This window comes from Panulirus ornatus, chromosome 1 (genome assembly GCF_036320965.1).
Source record: "Panulirus ornatus isolate Po-2019 chromosome 1, ASM3632096v1, whole genome shotgun sequence".
NCBI lineage: Eukaryota > Metazoa > Arthropoda > Malacostraca > Decapoda > Palinuridae > Panulirus > Panulirus ornatus.
The window spans coordinates 52776305-52798229 of NC_092224.1; the positions used below are offsets into that span (position 1 = coordinate 52776305).

The 21925-nt window shown below is 41.4% G+C and overlaps 1 protein-coding gene across 1 annotated transcript in view; it reads left to right on the plus strand.

Annotated features, from left to right (window-relative positions):
- Positions 1 to 21925, plus strand: part of LOC139749125 (probable serine carboxypeptidase CPVL) — a gene marked incomplete at its 5' end in the record, with an annotated part of 109976 nt that overhangs the window by 48306 nt on the left and 39745 nt on the right. The window contains one exon of the mRNA XM_071662788.1: positions 16242 to 16408. Coding sequence (XP_071518889.1) covers positions 16242 to 16408 — 167 coding nt within the window. The remainder of the gene's footprint in view (positions 1 to 16241; positions 16409 to 21925) is intronic.

Sequence of the window (21925 nt, forward strand, 5' to 3'; positions counted from 1 at the left end):
GAAGTTCCCATTTGTTCCCTTGTCTTATGCACTTTATTTACCTCCTTCCCAAACATCTTTATATTCTCCCTAAAATTCATTGATACTCTCTCACTTGCCTCTTTTTCACCTTTTGCACCTTTCTCTTGACCTCCTGCCTCTTTCTTTTATACATCTCCCACTCATTTGCATTATTTCCCTGCAAAAATCGTCCAAATGCCTCTCTCTTCTCTTTCACTAATAATCTTACTTCTTCATCTCACCACTCACTACCCTTTCTAGTCTGTCCACCTCCCACGCTTCTCATGCCACAAGCATCTTTTGCGCAAGCCATCACTGCTCCCCTAAATAAATCCTATTCCTCCCCCACTCCCCTTACCTCCTTTGTTCTCACCTTTTTCCATTCTGTACTCAGTCTTTCCGGTACTTCCTCACACAAGTCTCCTTCCCAAGCTCACTTATTCTCACCACTCTCTTCACCCCAACATTCTCTATTGTTTTCTGAAAACCTCTACAAATCTTCACCTTCGCCTTCACAAGATAATGATCAGACATCCCCCAGTTGCACCAGAGTGTTCAAACTACAGAGGCATAAGTTTGTTGAGTATTCCTGAGAAATTGTAAGGGGGGGTATTGGTTGAGAGGGTGAATGCATGTACAAAGCATCATATTGGAGAAGAGCAGTGTGGTTTCAGAAATGTTAGAGGATGTGTGGATCAGGTGTTTGCTCTGAGTAGTGTGTGTGAGAAATACTCAGAAGAGCAGATGGATTTGTATGTAGCATTTATGGATTTGTAGATGGCATACGATAGGGTTGATGTTTTGTCGAAGGTTTTAAGAGTATATGATGTGGGAAGTAAGCTGCTAGAAGCAGTGAAAAGTTTTTACCAAGGATGTAAGGCATGTGTACAAGTAGGAGGAGAGGAGTATGATTGGTTCCAGTGAAGGTCAGTCTGCGGTAGGGGTGTGTGATATCCCCATGGTTGTTTAATTTGTTTATGGAAGGGGTGGTTATGAAGGTAAACGCAAGAGTTTTGGAGAGAGGGGCGAGCATGCAGTCTGTTAGGGATGAGAGGGCCTGGGAAGTGAGTCAGTTGTTGTTCGCCGATGATACAGCTTTGGTGGTTGATTCGAAGGAGAAATTGCATAAGTTGGTGACGGAGTTTGAGAAAGTGTGTGAAAGGAGAAAGTTGAGAGTAAATGTGAATGACAGCAAAGTTATTAGGTTCTTCAGGGTTGAGGGAAAAGTTTGTTTTGATATAAGTTTCAATTGAGAACAATTGGAGGAAGTGGAGTGTTTTAGATATCTAGGAGTGGCCTTAGCAACGAATGGAACCATGGAAGCATGAGTGAGTCACAGGGTGGGGGAGGAGGTGAAGGTTTTGGGAGCGATGAAGAATGTGTTGTAGGAGAGAATATTATCTCTGGGAGTAAAAATGGTGTGTTTGATGGAACAGTAGTTCCAGCAATATTATATTGTTGCGAGACATGGGCTATTGATAGGGTTGTACGGAGGAGGGTGGATGTTTTAGAAATGAAATGATTAAGGACAGTATGTGCTGGGAGGTGGTTTGATTGAGTAAGTAATGAAAGAGTAAAAGAAATATGTGGAAATGAAAGGAGTGTGGATGAGAGAGTAGAAGAGGGTGTGTTGAAATGATTTGGACGTATGGAGAGAATGAGTGAAGAATGATTGACAGAGAGGATATATGTGTCAGAGGTGGAGGGAATAAGGAGAAATGGAGACCAAATTGGACGTGGAAGGATGGAGTGAAAAAGATTTTGAGTGGTTGGGGCCTGAACATACAGGAGGATGAGAGGCATGCAAAGATTAGAATGAATTGGAATGATGTGGTATGCTAGGGTCGACGTGCTGTCAGTGGACTGAACCAGGGCATGTGAAACGTCTAGGGTAAACCATGGAAAGGTCTATGGGGCCTGGATGTGGATAGGGAGGTGTGGTTTCAGTGTATTACACAAGATACTTAGAGACTGAGTGTGAGTGAATGTAGCCTTTTTTATCTGTTTTCTTGGTACTGCCTCGCTGAAGCAGAGGGTAGCATGGTGTTTCCAGTGGGACAGGGTAGCACCAGGAATGGATGATGGCAAGCAATTATGAATGTGTACATGTGTGTGTATGTATATGATTTGTGTATGTGGAATTTATTAAAAAAGGGGGTGACTGTATTGTTGACTGGTTGGTAAGGTTATTTAATGTATGTATGACTCATGGTGAGGTGCCTGAGGATTGGCGGAATGCGTGCATGGTGCCATTGTACAAAGGCAAAAGGGATAAGAGTGAGTGCTCAAATTACAGAGGTATAAGTTTGTTGAGTATTCCTGGTAAATTATATGGGAGGGTATTGATTGAGAGGGTGAAGGCATGTACAGAGCATCAGATTGGGGAAGAGCAGTGTGGTTTCAGAAGTGGTAGAGGATGTGTGGACCAGGTGTTTGCTTCGAAGAGTGTATGTGAGAAATACTTAGAAAAGCAAATGGATTTGTATGTGTCATTTATGGATCTGGAGAAGGCATATGATAGAGTTGATAGAGATGCTCTGTGGAATGTATTAAGAATATATGGTGTGGGAGGCAAGTTGTTAGAAGCAGTGAAAAGTTTTTATCGAGGATGTAAGGCATGTGTACGTGTAGGAAGAGAGGAAAGTGATTGGTTCTCAGTGAATGTAGGTTTGCGGCAGGGGTGTGTGATGTCTCCATGGTTGTTTAATTTGTTTATGGATGGGGTTGTTAGGGAGGTGAATGCAAGAGTTTTGGAAAGAGGGGCAAGTATGAAGTCTGTTGGGGATGAGAGAGCTTGGGAAGTGAGTCAGTTGTTGTTCGCTGATGATACAGCACTGGTGGCTGATTCATGTGAGAAACTGCAGAAGCTGGTGACTGAGTTTGGTAAAGTGTGTGAAAGAAGAAACTTAAAGAGTAAATGTGAATAAGAATAAGAGCAAGGTTATTAGGTACAGTAGGGTTGAGGGTCAATTCAATTGGGAGGTGAGTTTGAATGGAGAAAAACTGGAGGAAGTGAAGAGTTTTAGATATCTGGGAGTGGATCTGGCAGCGGATGGAACCATGGAAGCGGAAGTGGATCATAGGGTGGGGGAGGGGCGAAAATTCTGGGAGCCTTGAAGAATGTGTGGAAGTCGAGAACATTATCTCGGAAAGCAAAAATGGGTATGTTTGAAGGAATAGTGGTTCCAACAATGTTGTATGGTTGCGAGGCGTGGACTATGGATAGAGTTGTGCGCAGGAGGATGGATGTGCTGGAAATGAGATGTTTGAGGACAATGTGTGGTGTGAGGTGGTTTGATCGAGTAAGTAACGTAAGGGTAAGAGAGATGTGTGGAAATAAAAAGAGCGTGGTTGAGAGAGCAGAAGAGGGTGTTTTGAAATGGTTTGGTCACATGGAGAGAATGAGTGAGGAAAGATTGACCAAGAGGATATATGTGTCAGAGGTGGAGGGAACGAGGAGAAGAGGGAGACCAAATTGGAGGTGGAAAGATGGAGTGAAAAAGATTTTGTGTGATCGGGGCCTGAACATGCAGGAGGGTGAAAGGAGGGCAAAGAATAGAGTGAATTGGAGCGATGTGGTATACCGGGGTTGACGTGCTGTCAGTGGATTGAATCAAGGCATGTGTATGGGGGTGGGTTGGGCCATTTCTTTCGTCTGTTTCCTTGCGCTACCTCGCAAACGCGGGAGACAGCAACAAAGCAAAAAAAAAAAAAAAAAACTGAGATGTATAGGTATTTATATTTGCGTGTGTGGACGTGTATGTATATACATGTGTATGGAGGTGGGTTGGGCCATTCTTTCGTCTGTTTCCTTGTGCTGCCTTGCTGACGCTGGAGACAGCAACAAAGCAAAATGATATAATAATAATAGATAAATCTCTTTATGTATAGTCCATCACAGGACACACAAGATCACATGAAGATGGTCAAATGAAGTTTTGGATGCAGAAACGGTCATTAAACAAGCAAACATATTGTAGCATAATGAATGCAGTGGTTGGAGGTGAAAGAAGCTCAGGAAGAAGCATTTATCCTAGAATATCTCGCCAAAATAGCACATTCAGCTGGAACTGTTTAATTTTTCACAGTGTTAATGTTGCCTCCATGCTAATACTGAGTTTGTGTATGACTTTGAACTACCATCAGACTTGTGCCATGCAACAATGATAGAGAAGTGGAAGGTTATGAGGTTATACCTTTGGGGGAATATTTGGACTGTGTAACTTCTGTCAGTTACAAACTAACGTCAATCCCAGTTGCAGTTGACTTTCTGATATGGCATGGTTTTATCACTTCAGAGACAGAACCAGAATATTATGCTCTTGAAGCTTCTCCATAATCCTCTTGACCAGCTGTACCATATATAGCTACAGTTCAACTCCGCAGGTCTTCTCCAGTGAATTTAATCAGTGATGTTTAATTTATTTTTATTTATTTATTTTACTTTGTCGCTGTCCCCCGCGTTAGCGAGGTAGCACAAGGAAACGGACGAAAGAATGGCCCAGCCCACCCACATACGCATGTATATACATACACGTCCACACACGCAAATATACATACCTATACATCTCAATATATATATTTTTTTTTTTTTTTTTATACTTTGTCGCTGTCTCCCGCGTTTCCGAGGTAGCGCAAGGAAACAGACGAAAGAAATGGCCCAACCCACCCCCATACACATGTATATACATACGTCCACACACGCAAATATACATACCTACACAGCTTTCCATGGTTTACCCCAGACGCTTCACATGCCTTGATTCAATCCACTGACAGCACGTCAACCCCGGTATACCACATCGCTCCAATTCACTCTATTCCTTGCCCTCCTTTCACCCTTCTGCATGTTCAGGCCCCGATCACACAAAATCTTTTTCACTCCATCTTTCCACCTCCAATTTGGTCTCCCTCTTCTCCTTGCTCCCTCCACCTCCGACACATATATCCTCTTGGTCAATCTTTCCTCACTCATCCTCTCCATGTGCCCAAAGCACTTCAAAACACCCTCTTCTGCTCTCTCAACCACGCTCTTTTTATTTCCACACATCTCTCTTACCCTTACGTTACTCACTCGATCAAACCACCTCACACCACACATTGTCCTCAAACATCTCATTTCCAGCACATCCATCCTCCTGCGCACAACTCTATCCATAGCCCACGCCTCGCAACCATACAACATTTTTGGAACCACTATTCCTTCAAACATACCCATTTTTGCTTTCCGAGATAATGTTCTCGACTTCCACACATTCTTCAAGGGCCCAAGAATTTTCGCCCCCTCCCCCACCCTATGATCCACTTCCGCTTCCATGGTTCCATCCGCTGCCAGATCCACTCCCAGATATCTAAAACACTTCACTTCCTCCAGTTTCTCTCCATTCAAACTCACCTCCCAATTGACTTGACCCTCAACCCTACTGTACCTAATAACCTTGCTCTTATTCACATTTACTCTTAAATTTCTTCTTCCACACACTGTACCAAACTCAGTCACCAGCTTCTGCAGTTTCTCACATGAATCATCCACCATCGCTGTATCATCAGCGAACAACAACTGACTCACTTCCCAAGCTTTCTCATCCCCAACAGACTTCATACTTGCCCCTCTTTCCAAAACTCTTGCATTTACCTCCCTAACAACCCCATCCAAAAACAAATTAAACAACCATGGAGACATCACACACCCCTGCCGCAAACCTACATTCACTGAGAACCAATCACTTTCCTCTCTTCCTACACGTACACATGCCTTACATCCTCGATAAAAACTTTTCACTGCTTCTAACAACTTTCCTCCCACACCATATATTCTTAATACCTTCCACAGAGCATCTCTATCAACTCTATCATATGCCTTCTCCAGATCCATAAATGCTACATACAAATCCATTTGCTTTTCTAAGTATTTCTCACATTCTTCAAAGCAAACACCTGATCCACACATCCTCTACCACTTCTGAAACCACACTGCTCTTCCCCAATCTGATGCTCTGTACATGCCTTCACCCTCTCAATCAATACCCTCCCATATAATTTACCAGGAATACTCAACAAACTTATACCTCTGTAATGTATATATATATATATATATATATATATATATATATATATATATATATATATATATATATATCTTTCTTTCTTTTAAACTATTCGCCATTTCCCGCATTAGCGAGGTAGCATTAAGAACAGAGGACTGGGCCTTTTTTGGAATATCCTCACCTGGCCCCCTCTGTTCCTTCTTTTGGAAAATTAAAAAAAAAACGAGAGGGGAGGATTTCCAGCCCCCCGCTCCCTCCCCTTTTAGTCGCCTTCTACGACACGCAGGGAATACGTGGGAAGTATTCTTAATCCCCTATCCCCAGGGATAATATATATATATATATATATATATATATATATATATATATATATATATATATATATTTTTTTTTTTTTTTTTTTTTTTTTTTTGCTTTGTCGCTGTCTCCCGCGTTTGCGAGGTAGCGCAAGGAAACAGACGAAAGAAATGGCCCAACCCACCCCCATACACATGCCTTGATTCAATCCACTGACAGCACGTCAACCCCGGTATACCACATCGCTCCAATTCACTCTATTCTTTGCCCTCCTTTCACCCTCCTGCATGTTCAGGCCCCGATCACACAAAATCTTTTTCACTTCATCTTTCCACCTCCAATTTGGTCTCCCTCTTCTCCTCGTTCCCTTCACCTCCGACACATATATCCTCTTGGTCAATCTTTCCTCACTCATTCTCTCCATGTGACCAAACCATTTCAAAACACCCTCTTCTGCTCTCTCAACCACGCTCTTTTTATTTCCACACATCTCTCTTACCCTTTCTAAGGGTAAGTGAGTGGTGGGATGAAGAAGTAAGAGTATTAGTGAAAGAGAAGAGAGAGGCATTTGGACGATTTTTGCAGGGAAAAAATGAAATTGAGTGGGAGATGTATAAAAGAAAGAGACAGGAGGTCAAGAGAAAGGTGCTAGAGGTGAAAAAAAGGGCAAATGAGAGTTGGGGTGAGAGAGTATCATTAAATTTTAGGGAGAATAAAAAGATGTTCTGGAAGGAGGTAAATAAAGTGCGTAAGACAAGGGAGCAAATGGGAACTTCAGTGAAGGGCGCAAATGGGGAGGTGATAACAAGTAGTGGTGATGTGAGAAGGAGATGGAGTGAGTATTTTGAAGGTTTGTTGAATGTGTTTGATGATAGAGTGGCAGATATAGGGTGTTTTGGTCGAGGTGGTGTGCAAAGTGAGAGGGTTAGGGAAAATGATTTGGTAAACAGAGAGGAGGTAGTGAAAGCTTTGCGGAAGATGAAAGCCGGCAAGGCAGCAGGTTTGGATGGTATTGCGGTGGAATTTGTTAAAAAAGGGGGTGACTGTATTGTTGACTGGTTGGTAAGGCTATTTAATGTATGTTTGACTCATGGTGAGGTGCCTGAGGATTGGCGGAATGCGTGCATAGTGCCATTGTACAAAGGCAAAGGGGATAAGAGTGAGTGCTCAAATTACAGAGGTATAAGTTTGTTGAGTATTCCTGGTAAATTATATGGGAGGGTATTGATTGAGAGGGTGAAGGCATGTACAGAGCATCAGATTGGGGAAGAGCAGTGTGGTTTCAGAAGTGGTAGAGGATGTGTTGATCAGGTGTTTGCTTTGAAGAATGTATGTGAGAAATACTTAGAAAAGCAAATGGATTTGTATGTAGCATTTATGGATCTGGAGAAGGCATATGATAGAGTTGATAGAGATGCTCTGTGGAAGGTATTAAGAATATATGGTGTGGGAGGAAAGTTGTTAGAAGCAGTGAAAAGTTTTTATCGAGGATGTAAGGCATGTGTACGTGTAGGAAGAGAGGAAAGGGATTGGTTCTCAGTGAATGTAGGTTTGCGGCAGGGGTGTGTGATGTCTCCATGGTTGTTTAATTTGTTTATGGATGGGGTTGTTAGGGAGGTGAATGCAAGAGTTTTGGAAAGAGGGGCAAGTATGAAGTATGTTGGGGATGAGAGAGCTTGGGAAGTGAGTCAGTTGTTGTTCGCTGATGAGACAGCGCTGGTGGCTGATTCATGTGAGAAACTGCAGAAGCTGGTGACTGAGTTTGGAAAAGTGTGTGGAAGAAGAAAGTTAAGAGTAAATGTGAATAAGAGCAAGGTTATTAGGTACAGTAGGGTTGAGGGTCAAGTCAATTGGGAGGTGAGTTTGAATGGAGAGAAACTGGAGGAAGTGAAGTGTTTTAGATATCTGGGAGTGGATCTGGCAGCGGATGGAACCATGGAAGCGGAAGTGGATCATAGGGTGGGGGAGGGGGCGAAAATCCTGGGGGCCTTGAAGAATGTGTGGAAGTCGAGAACATTATCTCGGAAAGCAAAAATGGGTATGTTTGAAGGAATAGTGGTTCCAACAATGTTGTATGGTTGCGAGGCGTGGGCTATGGATAGAGTTGTGCGCAGGAGGATGGATGTGCTGGAAATGAGATGTTTGAGGACAATGTGTGGTGTGAGGTGGTTTGATCGAGTGAGTAACGTAAGGGTAAGAGAGATGTTTGGAAATAAAAAGAGCGTGGTTGAGAGAGCAGAAGAGGGTGTTTTGAAGTGGTTTGGGCACATGGAGAGGATGAGTGAGGAAAGATTGACCAAGAGGATATATGTGTCGGAGGTGGAGGGAACAAGGAGAAGAGGGAGACCAAATTGGAGGTGGAAAGATGGAGTGAAAAAGATTTTGTGTGATCGGGGCCTGAACATGCAGGAGGGTGAAAGGAGGGCAAGGAATAGAGTGAATTGGAGCAATGTGGTATACCGGGGTTGACGTGCTGTCAGTGGATTGAAGCAAGGCATGTGAAGCGTCTGGGGTAAACCATGGAAAGCTGTGTAGGTATGTATATTTGCGTGTGTGGACGTATGTATATACATGTGTATGGGGGGGGGTTGGGCCATTTCTTTCGTCTGTTTCCTTGCGCTACCTCGCAAACGCGGGAGACAGCGACAAAGTATAATAATAAAATATATACTCTCTTGGATTTGTATGTAGCATTTATGGATCTGGAGAAGGCATATGATAGAGTTGATAGAGATGCTCTGTGGAAGGTATTAAGAATATATGGTGTGGGAGGCAAGTTGTTAGAAGCAGTGAAAAGTTTTTATCGAGGATGTAAGGCATGTGTACGTGTAGGAAGAGAGGAAAGTGATTGGTTCTCAGTGAATGTAGGTTTGCGGCAGGGGTGTGTGATGTCTCCATGGTTGTTTAATTTGTTTATGGATGGGGTTGTTAGGGAGGTAAATGCAAGAGTCCTGGAAAGAGGGGCAAGTATGAAGTCTGTTGGGGATGAGAGAGCTTGGGAAGTGAGTCAGTTGTTGTTCGCTGATGATACAGCGCTGGTGGCTGATTCATGTGAGAAACTGCAGAAGCTGGTGACTGAGTTTGGTAAAGTGTGTGGAAGAAGAAAGTTAAGAGTAAATGTGAATAAGAGCAAGGTTATTAGGTACAGTAGGGGTGAGGGTCAAGTTAATTGGGAGGTGAGTTTGAATGGAGAAAAACTGGAGGAAGTGAAGTGTTTTAGATATCTGGGAGTGGATCTGTCAGTGGATGGAACCATGGAAGCGGAAGTGGATCATAGGGTGGGGGAGGGGGCGAAAATTTTGGGAGCCTTGAAAAATGTGTGGAAGTCGAGAACATTATCTCGGAAAGCAAAAATGGGTATGTTTGAAGGAATAGTGGTTCCAACAATGTTGTATGGTTGTGAGGCGTGGGCTATGGATAGAGATGTGCACAGGAGGATGGATGTGCTGGAAATGAGATGTTTGAGGAAAATGTGTGGTGTGAGGTGGTTTGATCGAGTAAGTAACGTAAGGGTAAGAGAGATGTGTGGAAATAAAAAGAGCGTGGTTGAGAGAGCAGAAGAGGGTGTTTTGAAATGGTTTGGGCACATGGAGAGAATGAGTGAGGAAAGATTGACCAAGAGGATATATGTGTCGGAGGTGGAGGGAACGAGGAGAAGAGGGAGACCAAATTGGAGGTGGAAAGATGGAGTGAAAAAGATTTTGTGTGATCGGGGCCTGAACATGCAGGAGGGTGAAAGGAGGGCAAGGAATAGAGTGAATTGGAGCGATGTGGTATACAGGGGTTGACGTGCTGTCAGTGGATTGAATCAAGGCATGTGAAGCGTCTGGGGTAAACCATGGAAAGCTGTGTAGGTATGTATATTTGCGTGTGTGGACGTGTGTATGTACATGTGTATGGGGGGGGGGTTGGGCCATTTCTTTCGTCTGTTTCCTTGCGCTACCTCGCAAACGCGGGAGACAGCGACAAAGTATAAAAAAAAAAAAAAAACCTCTCTTACCCTTACGTTACTTACTCGATCAAACCACCTCACACCACACATTGTCCTCAAACATCTCATTTCCAGCACATCCATCCTCCTGCGCACAACTCTATCCATAGTCCACGCCTCGCAACCATACAACATTGTTGGAACCACTATTCCTTCAAACATACCCATTTTTGCTTTCCGAGATAATGTTCTCGACTTCCACACATTCTTCAAGGCTCCCAGAATTTTCGCCCCCTCCCCCACCCTATGATCCACTTCCGCTTCCATGGTTCCATCCGCTGCCAGATCCACTCCCAGATATCTAAAACACTTCACTTCCTCCAGTTTTTCTCCATTCAAACTCACCTCCCAATTGAATTGACCCTCAACCCTACTGTACCTAATAACCTTGCTCTTATTCACATTTACTCTTAACTTTCTTCTTTCACACACTTTACCAAACTCAGTCACCAGCTTCTGCAGTTTCTCACATGAATCAGCCACCAGCGCTGTCTCATCAGCGAACAACAACTGACTCACTTCCCAAGCTCTCTCATCCCCAACAGACTTTATACTTGCCCCTCTTTCCAAAACTCTTGCATTCACCTCCCTAACAGCCCCATCCATAAACAAATTAAACAACCATGGAGACATCACACACCCCTGCCGCAAACCTACATTCACTGAGAACCAATCACTTTCCTCTCTTCCTACACGTACACATGCCTTACATCCTCGATAAAAACTTTTCACTGCTTCTAACAACTTTCCTCCCACACCATATATTCTTAATACCTTCCACAGAGCATCTCTATCAACTCTATCATATGCCTTCTCCAGATCCATAAATGCTACATACAAATCCATTTGCTTTTCTAAGTATTTCTCACATACATTCTTCAAAGCAAACACCTGATCCACACATCCTCTACCACTTCTGAAACCACACTGCTCTTCCCCAATCTGATGCTCTGTACATGCCTTCACCCTCTCAATCAATACCCTCCCATATAATTTGCCAGGAATACTCAACAAACTTATACCTCTGTAATTTGAGCTCTCACTCTTATCCCCTTTGCCTTTGTACAATGGCACTATGCACGCATTCCGCCAATCCTCAGGCACCTCACCATGAGTCATACATACATTAAATAACCTTACCAACCAGTCAACAATACAGTCACCCCCTTTTTTGATAAATTCCACTGCAATCCCATCCAAACCTGCTGCCTTGCCGGCTTTCATCTTCCGCAAAGCTTTTACTACCTCTTCTCTGTTTACCAACTCATTTTCCCTAACCCTCGCGCTTTGCACACTACCTCGACCAAAACACCCTATATCTGCCACTCTATCATCAAACACATTCAACAAACCTTCAAAATACTCACTCCATCTCCTTCTCACATCACCACTACTTGTTATCACCTCCCCATTTGCGCCCTTCACTGAAGTTCCCATTTGCTCCCTTGTCTTACACACTTTATTTACCTCCTTCCAGAACATCTTTTTATTCTCCCTAAAATTTAATGGGTTTTCAGAAAAGAAGAGTGAATGTTGGGGTGAAGAGGGTGGTGAGAGTGAGCTTGGGAAGGAGACTTGTGTGAGGAAGTACCAGGAGAGACTGAGTACAGAATGGAAAAAGGTGAGAACAATGGAAGTAAGGGGCGTGGGGGAGGAATGGGATGTATTTAGGGAATCAGTGATGGATTGCGCAAAAGATGCTTGTGGCATGAGAAGAGTGGGAGGTGGGTTGATTAGAAAGGGTAGTGAGTGGTGGGATGAAGAAGTAAGAGTATTAGTGAAAGAGAAGAGAGAGGCATTTGGACGATTTTTGCAGGGAAAAAATGAAATTGAGTGGGAGACGTATAAAAGAAAGAGACAGGAGGTCAAGAGAAAGGTGCAAGAGGTGAAAAAAAGGGCAAATGAGAGTTGGGGTGAGAGAGTATATATATATATATATATATATATATATATATATATATATATATATATATATATATATATATATACACACACACAGACATATACATGTATATACACATGTACATACTTCATACTTTCTGCCTTTATTCATTCCCATCGCCATCCCACCACACATGAAATAACAACCCCCTCCCCCACATGTGCGCAAGCTAACGCTAGGAAAAGACAACAAAGGCCACATTTGTTCACACTCAGTCTCTAGCTGTTGTGTAAAAATGCACCGATACCACAGCTCCCTTTCCACATCCAGGCCCCACAGAACTTTTCATGGTTTACCCCAGACGCTTCACATACCCTGGTTCAATCCATTGACAGCACATCAACCCTGTGTTGGATCTAGTATTCCAAAATGGATGTTCAGTTTGTGTGAACTGTTTTAGTGTATTGTTTTCTGAGACTGTTTGTATGTTGTGGAGTATTTCAGTGATTCAACCTCACATCCATTGAACAGTGAATACGATATTCATCTTTGTTATAAATTGTCTGTCATTTTCAAGAAAGGTAACAGTGCACATTATATTGGTTATTACCATTCATGCACATTGTAGTTCATATCTACATTGAACAAGTTTTACAGTACTTTTTGAATTTAAGATTTAGAGATTTAGATAGATTATCCTTATTCTTTTAAAGACAAAATGGGACTAGTACCTACTAAAGGGGTTGATTTTACAAAACAAATTAAACAGGTATACCATGCTGCATTCATTAGATTGTTTTGTAAAATGTAAAATTCAGTATGAAGCCACTGTTATAAGTACTGGTGATAAGTTATGAAAAAGAAACCATGAAGGGAATGTCACTCCTTATATCAAAGATTTTTCTCCCTCTGTATTGTCAGCAAGTTAGATTGTCATGGATCAGGTACTGTTGTAGTGCCAAGACAAATCGGTTTTGTCAAGGAATGACACATACATGATAGAGAATAGTGATTTCAGAGACTTGCCAGCAGTAACTTCTTTGAGTTCTAAAAAGGGAGTGCTTTAAAGAACATCTAGGATTATATGTTTGAAATTCGTATGTTTAATTGTAATGATTATATTGTAGCTGGTATCAGGAGGGTAAGTGACAGCTGTGTAGTGCACCAGTACTTCAGTTGTTTTCAATTTGCACTCCTCTAACACATGTAGCTGTCTTTTCTTTCTGCCTCACCCACACCTGGACTACTGGTATTCTGTCTACAAACATACAATCTCTCCTTGTTATACATGACACCTGGCAACACTTAACTCACACTGCTCATTCTTTGTAAATAGATTTTCTTGCAATGAGCACCATGCACTTGTGGTAAAATGTTGGGAGCAGTAGCTAGAAGTGTAGGAACATTTAGGCTGGAGCATTAGATAGAAACAATAGGTAGAAGTAGTTGGTAGGAGCATTAGGTAGTAGTAGTCAGTAAGAATATTAAGTAGAAGCCTCCGCAAACACTGCGCTAGAGTTACCCCTCTGGCAGTGACCTGTTAAGGGCAATGTACTAAAGGTAAAGAAGTGGCATGGGAGTTCTCTAGTTTTGGAGAAACTATGGCTGTGGCAACCCCCTTGGTGGAGTTCCAGTTGGAACAGGCATCAGAGATAAAGATAGATAGATAGTATAGTCCAAAAAGCACTTCTTTGAACACAAGGAAGGCATATGGACCACATGGCATTTCTCCTTCTGTTTTAGAGTTGTGCTTAGAATTTGCTCTCAAGCCTGCTTGTTTGTTTAATTTTTGCCTTTGAAACAAAAGTTTTCATTTATTATACATACAGGCATTTGCATAGCCTATCACAAATAAGGGTGCTTATTCTAACCCTTTCAGATATTAGCCTATTTGACTCAGTCCTCAGATTGTTTGGATCTCGTCTCAACTCCTGGTACCTTGAATCTCTTGATGTTTTCTTGATTGCGATTGCCAGTACAGTTTTTACAAGATGATATCCTCCGGTTTTATATTTCCTATGTTACTAATATTTGATCATTCTCTTTGATAGACTTTGAGGTATTGTGTGTAATACCCCTTGATGTCTGGAAAGCATTTGAAAGGTGTAGTGCGTGCAGTTGTGGGGCCTGCTGTCAAAGTTGCCAAGTTTTATCTTTCCTCACTTAGTTTTTCTTCCTTACATCCTGCTTTCCTTCTAGTATCTCCATATCTGAAATTTGAATGGGTTTGAATCTTTCCATAACAGCAGCGATGTTCCTAAGGGTGTATCCTTCTTCCTTAATTATATTTGTGTACTCTTCATTGAATAACCCCTTTTTACTCATGCACTTATGGCTCTTATGGCTCACATCTGCATTTCTTCACTTCTTTCTTGTCTTCATACACTGATGACTCACATTATTTCTCCCTTTTTTCAAATCTCATCCATCTTCTCTTCTTTCATCTGTGTTTCTTGTCATGACAACTACTCTACATAATTTTGAATGGGACTTTCCAGTTTGACTGAAGTTTCCTTTAAGATTATAGCTTCTTGAATTCAGTTTCTTAATTTTTTTCTAAACTCCCTATGATTTACACATATTTGATGATTAATTCTGCCTCAGAAAATATCTGCTCTTCTTTAGAATTCTCATATGACAGCTATAATCATCCCTGTATAACAGCATCTCATAGAATGACATTTCACTCTTACAATGTTTTAGAATTCTTGACAGTTTTGTAGAATATTCTGTGACCCCTTTAGTTACAGTGGATATAAAGAAATTATAGATATTATAGATCCCAGCCTTGAAAACCTCATGTTCTTCTAGAGGACTTTATAGTAAGAGAAAGAGGATTGCCTCTCAGCTAAGATTTAATAGTTTTTCAAAAAATTGCCTCTCAGCTAAGATTTAATAGTTTTTCAAAATAACCCAGCAAACTTTACCTCCTCCACCCCCTTGAGACAGTTTCTATATCAAATGACTAAGAGATGACATATACAACCTTAGGTCCCATCCTTCTCCCTCCCAGCAATATTCACTACACCCCATTCCGCTCCACCACCATCTCATGCTCCCAAAACCTCACTTTTGATGATTAATGAATATTGTCTATTGTAATTATGTTACATGTATATTCTATACAGTATGGAAAATTAGTGCTCTGGAATGGAAATCCCCATAGATAGGATGTTTCTGTTGCAACAGAGTTAGGTATGGAAAATTAGTCTTCTGGAATGAAAAATTCCTGTAGATATGTTTCAGTTATTTGCAACTTGCAGCAATAGGTTTTTTGGGAACATAACCCAATTGTTAAGCTGAGGATGGCTGTAGTTAAGTCTGTCTCTGAAAAGCAGGGCTTGTTATTCAGATGCCAAAACTTATTTTCTTAGTAGCTGTTTTGTTTAAAAAAAAGATTGATTCCTTCCTTTTGGAAGTCCTGCTCCCACACCTGGGGCAGAGTCCTGTTTAAAGTATTCCATTTTATCAGCTTTCCTACTCAGATCTCAGAATGTGAAGAGCTTCTTGTCTGCATTGCTGTTTGTTGTGTTTCCATTTTCTGTGAATGTGTTTCTAGCTTTTATTCCTTAAAGTTGATGGCTTTTGTGCTATTCCTGTCATGCAGACAACACAATACATACCACATCAGTATGTTGTATGATTGCTCTATGACTGTTGGTAACCCAAGGATGGTTCATTGAGATATCTTTCCTTCCCTACCCCTGTAAACTTTGGAGTTATTTATTTTTTAATGTTTTTCCCAAGGAATATACCCTGCTCTTTTTTAAAGGCAAGTTTTTCCATTAATTCACAATCTTTTTTTTTTTCACCTTGAACAGGATTTATGTATGTCCTTAGAACTTTTGATAAAAAAGAAAAGAATGGAAGCAGAACAGCAGATGATTAAGAGGGTAGAATTTTAACTCCATCTTTCGGTTTTCATTTTGTAAGATTTATATTAGTTATTCCCACAATTCATATTTAAACTTCATCTAGTTTGCCCTTGAAAATGTGATTATGATGTTTGTTTTATGTCATTCAGGAATGGCAATAGGAGATGGTTTGTGCGATCCAGTTACCATGACTGATTATGGGGACTTTTTGTACAATATTGGCTTGATAGATGAAATTAACCTACAGTACTTCAAGCAGCAAAGTGAATTAGCCATCTCTCTTATCAATAAACAGCAGTGGCATAAGGCCTTTGAGGTATGTTTTTAATTGTTTCTGTCATCTGTTTCTTTCTTTTGAAAACATTTCATTAAGTAAAGAGACTGCAGAATCCTTTTTTTTTTCTTTAAGATTTGAATTTTTCTTGGAAAAAAGAATGTACTGTTGACAAGATCTGGGGTTATCTGGAAGCATTTGGCAAGTTGAGGACTTTGATTGCTACAGGTACATGGGTACATCTTAATGTGACTTATGTAAATTTGTTCAGAAAAACTAAAAAAATTATACATCAAAGTAAGTGTCAGTAAAAGCTTTACGGAAGATGAAAGCCGGCAAGGCAGCAGGTTTGGATGGTATTGCAGTGGAATTTATTAAAAAAGGGGGTGACTGTATTGTTGACTTGTTGGTAAGGTTATTTAATGTATGTATGACTCATGGTGAGGTGCCTGAGGATTGGCGGAATGCTTGCATAGTGCCATTGTACAAAGGCAAAGGGGATAAGAGTGAGTGCTCAAATTACAGAGGTATAAGTTTGTTGAGTATTCCTGGTAAATTATATGGGAGGGTATTGATTGAGAGGGTGAAGGCATGTACAGAGCATCAGATTGGGGAAGAGCAGTGTGGTTTCAGAAGTGGTAGAGGATGTGTGGATCAGGTGTTTGCTTTGAAGAATGTATGTGAGAAATACTTAGAAAAACAAATAGATTTGTATGGAGCATTTATGGATCTGGAGAAGGCATATGATAGAGTTGATAGAGATGCTCTGTGGAAGGTTTTAAGAGTATATGGTGTGGGAGGCAAGTTGTTAGAAGCAGTGAAAAGTTTTTACCGAGGATGTAAGGCATGTGTACGTATAGGAAGAGAGGAAAGTGATTGGTTCTCAGTGAATGTGGGTTTGCGGCAGGGGTGTGTGATGTCTCCATGGTTGTTTGATTTGTTTATGGATGGGGTTGTTAGGGAGATGAATGCAAGAGTTTTGGAAAGAGGGGCAAGTATGCAGTCTGTTGTGGATGAGAGAGCTTGGGAAGTGAGTCAGTTGTTGTTCGCTGATGATACAGCGCTGGTGGCTGATTCATGTAAGAAACTGCAGAAGCTGGTGACTGAGTTTGGTAAAGTGTGTGAAAGAAGAAAGTTAAGAGTGAATGTGAATAAGAGCAAGGTTATTAGGTACAGTAGGGTTGAGGGTCAAGTCAATTGGGAGGTAAGTTTGAATGGAGAAAAACTGGAGGAAGTAAAGTGTTTTAGATATCTGGGAGTGGATTTGTCAGCGGATGGAACCATGGAAGCGGAAGTGAATCATAGGGTGGGGGAGGGGGCGAAAATCCTGGGAGCCTTGAAGAATGTTTGGAAGTCGAGAACATTATCTCGGAAAGCAAAATGGGTATGTTTGAAGGAATAGTGGTTCCAACAATGTTGTATGGTTGCGAGGCGTGGGCTATGGATAGAGTTGTGCGCAGGAGGGTGGATGTGCTGGAAATGAGATGTTTGAGGTCAATATGTGGTGTGAGGTGGTTTGATCGAGTAAGTAATGTAAGGATAAGAGAGATGTGGGGAAATAAAAAGAGTGTGGTTGAGAGAGCAGAAGAGGGTGTTTTGAAATGGTTTGGTCACATGGAGAGAATGAGTGAGGAAAGATTGACCAAGAGGATATATGTGTCAGAGATGGAGGGAACGAGGAGAAGTGGGAGACCAAATTGGAGGTGGAAACTGCAGAAGCTGGTGACTGAGTTTGGTAAAGTGTGTGAAAGAAGAAAGTTAAGAGTGAATGTGAATAAGAGCAAGGTTATTAGGTACAGTAGGGTTGAGGGTCAAGTCAATTGGGAGGTAAGTTTGAATGAAGAAAAACTGGAGGAAGTTAAGTGTTTTAGATATCTGGGAGTGGATTTTTCAGCGTAAAAGATTTTGAGTGATCGGGGCCTAAACATGCAGGAGGGTGAAAGGCGTGCAAGGAATAGAGTGAATTGGAACGATGTGGTATACCGGGGTCGACGTGCTGTCAGTGGATTGAACCAGGGCATGTGAAGCATCTGGGGTAAACCATGGAAAGTTGTGTGGGGCCTGGATGTGGAAAGGGAGCTGTGGTTTCAGTGCATTATTACATGACAGCTAGAGACTGAGTGTGAACGAATGTGGCCTTTGGTGTCTTTTCCTAGCGCTACCTCGCACACATGAGGGGGGAGGGGGTTGTTATTCCATGTGTGGCGAGGTGGCGATGGGAACAAATAAAGGCAGACAGTATGAATTATGTACATGTGTATATATGTATATGCCTGTGTTTGTATATATATGTGTACATTGAGATGTATGGGTATGTATATTTGCGTGTGTGGACATGTATGTATATACATGTGTATGTGGACGGGTTGGGCCATTCTTTCGTCTGTTTCCTTGTGCTACCTCGCTAACGCGGGAGACAGCGACTACGCAAAATAAATAAATAAATGAAAATAAATAAATAAATAAGTGTCAGTATGGAGTGTTCATTACTGGAAATAGCAAAAGAGACCCTGAAAAATGGTATAATTATATTAGAAACAAGAGAGTAATCTCTCAGTCATTTGGTGCGTTACTTAATGGATATAGTGAATTGATTCAAGACAGTGAAATCATGGCAAAGGTCTTAAGTGCTTTTTTTTTTATCCTCATTTACCAGGAAAGTGTCACCTCACATTCCAGATCCATTTTCATTGCTAGCATTTAAGGACATTGTGCAACATATTAAAACATGTGATCAAGGTATACTGCTAGGATTAGATGGAATGAAAGTACAACTTTCCCTAGTCATTCACATGTATGCACAGTTTCACTCATGCAAGTTTGGTTGACATCACTTTCAGAAAATAAAGGGTGAGTTTCATTTATGCAGTGAAGCAAGTGCCAGGACAGGTGGAGTACACTGCCATAGCTTGGCCCAGGAGAGATTTGTTGGGCTTCTGTGCTTCTTTTGATTCAGGGTCCTTTAGTTATTCTCTTCTAACCCTTCCTTCTCCTTACCCAGTATTTTCATCCAGAATTCAAGGTTTTTGTAGAGAGGAGCAGGGCTGCAGTTTGTTGATGGTGGTGGTGGTGTGGTGAGGGGGAGACCTGGTTGGTGAGCCAGTTGTTTTTTGTTGATGACACTGTGCTAGTAGCAGATTTTAGTGAGAACGTGCAGAAGCTGGTGTTTGAGTTTGGGAAATTGTACTGAAAAGAAAGTTGAAAGAAAATGTGAATAAAAGTAAGGTTACTTGGTGTAGCAATGGAGAGAGACAGGTTAGTAGGTGTGTGAGTTTGAATAGAGAGAAATGGGATGTTTTATTATATACCTGGGACTGGACATAGCAACAAATGGAAAAATGGAAGATAACATTAGCCACTGAATGGATGAGGTGGGGCAAAGATTATGGGTGCAGTGAGAAGTGTTTTGAAAGATTGGACATTGTTGGGTAGGGCAAAGATGGGTGTATTTGGTGGTGTAGTAGTTCCAACTGCATTGTATGGACGTAAGGTATGGGTCCTAGATAGAAAATTTGGGAAGAGGATGGATGTTTTGGAAATGGAATGTCTGAGGACAATATATAATATGAGGAGGATTGATCAAATAATAAAAAATGGGGTTAGAGGGGAGGAGTGATAGTGAGAGCAGTTTCTGTGAGAGAGCTGAAGAGGGTGTACTAAAATGTTTTGGACATACAGAGATGTGCGAGGAGAGGATGACTAAGAGGTTATACATGCTGGAAGTGGAGGGAACAAGGAAAAAGGTACCTAGATATGAGTACCTATGACAGAATTTAATCCTGACGGTGGAAGGATAGAGTGAAAGATGCTTTTATAGTACAGGGCCTGAACATGGAGGATGATGTGAAGCATGCAAAGGATAGAGTAAATTGGAAACAATTGACATGCTGTCATTGGGGTAAACCAGGACATATGAAGCAAACATGGGAAACCATTGAAAGGTTTGTGGGGCCTGGTTGTGGATAAGGGACTGGTTTGGGTGCATTATGCCTGCCAACCAGAGAGTGAATGTGACTGTATGAGACCGCAGTTCATCCATTCTTGGTGAGAGCATGGGAAATGGCAGACAGGTATTTAAGAAAGAAAAGAAAATATTCCAATCTGTTTTCCTCATTTTCTGCATTGATACCCATTTGAATTTAGCTTCATTTCTGGTACACTAATGAGGCTTGTAACAATAGAGTAAACAGTATGCTCCCAAGATGTGTTTTTCTCTAATCAACCTGGCCATGATCAGGGAAATATGTAATATGTATATATATGTATATATATGTATATATATATATATATATATATATATATATATATATATATATATATATATATATATATATATATATATATATATATATGTATGTGTGTAAGTATTTTGAAGGTTTGTTGAATGTGTTTGATGATAGAGTGGCAGATATAGGGTGTTTTGGTCGAGGTGGTGTGCAAAGTGAGAGGGTTAGGGAAAATGATTTGGTAAACAGAGAAGAGGTAGTAAAAGCTTTGCGGAAGATGAAAGCCGGCAAGGCAGCAGGTTTGGATGGTTTTGCAGTGGAATTTATTAAGAAAGGGGGTGACTGTATAATTGACTGGTTGGTAAGGTTATTTAATGCATGTATGACTCATGGTGAGGTGCCTGAGGATTGGCGGAATGCATACATAGTGCCATTGTACAAAGGCAAAGGGGATAAGAGTGAGTGCTCAAATTACAGAGGTATAAGTTAGTTGAGTATTCCTGGTAAATTATATGGGAGGGTATTGATTGAGAGGGTGAAGGCATGTACAGAGCATCAGATTGGGGAAGAGCAGTGTGGTTTCAGAAGTGGTAGAGGATGTGTGGATCAGGTGTTTGCTTTGAAGAATGTATGTGAGAAATACTTAGAAAAGCAAATGGATTTGTATGTAGCATTTATGGATCTGGAGAAGGCATATGATAGAGTTGATAGAGATGCTCTGTTGAAGGTATTAAGAATATATGGTGTGGGAGGAAAGTTGTTAGAAGCAGTGAAAAGTTTTTATCGAGGATGTAAGGCATGTGTACGTGTAGGAAGAGAGGAAAGTGATTGGTTCTCAGTGAATGTAGGTTTGCGGCAGGGGTGTGTGATGTCTCCATGGTTGTTTAATTTGTTTATGGATGGCTGTTAGGGAGGTGAATGCAAGAGTTTTGGAAAGAGGGGCAAGTTGGAGTATGTTCGGGGATGAGGAGCTTGGGAGTGGTAAGTTGTTGTTCGCTGATGATACTGCGTGGTGGCTGATTCATGTGAGAAACTGCGAAGCTGGTGACTGAGTTTGGTAAAGTGTGTGAAAGAGGAAGTTAAGAGTAAATGTGAATAAGAGCAAGGTAATTAGGATCAGTAGGGTTGAGGGTCAAGTCAATTGGGAGGTAAGTTTGAATGGAGAAAAACGGAGAAAGTAAAGATGTTTATAGATATCTGGGGAGGTGGGATCTGGCAGCCGGATGGAAACATGGACAGCGGAAGGTGGATCATAGGGTGGGGGAGGGGGCGAAAATTTGGGAGCCTTGACGAATTTATTTTTTTTTGGTGTGGAAGTCTGAGACATTATCTT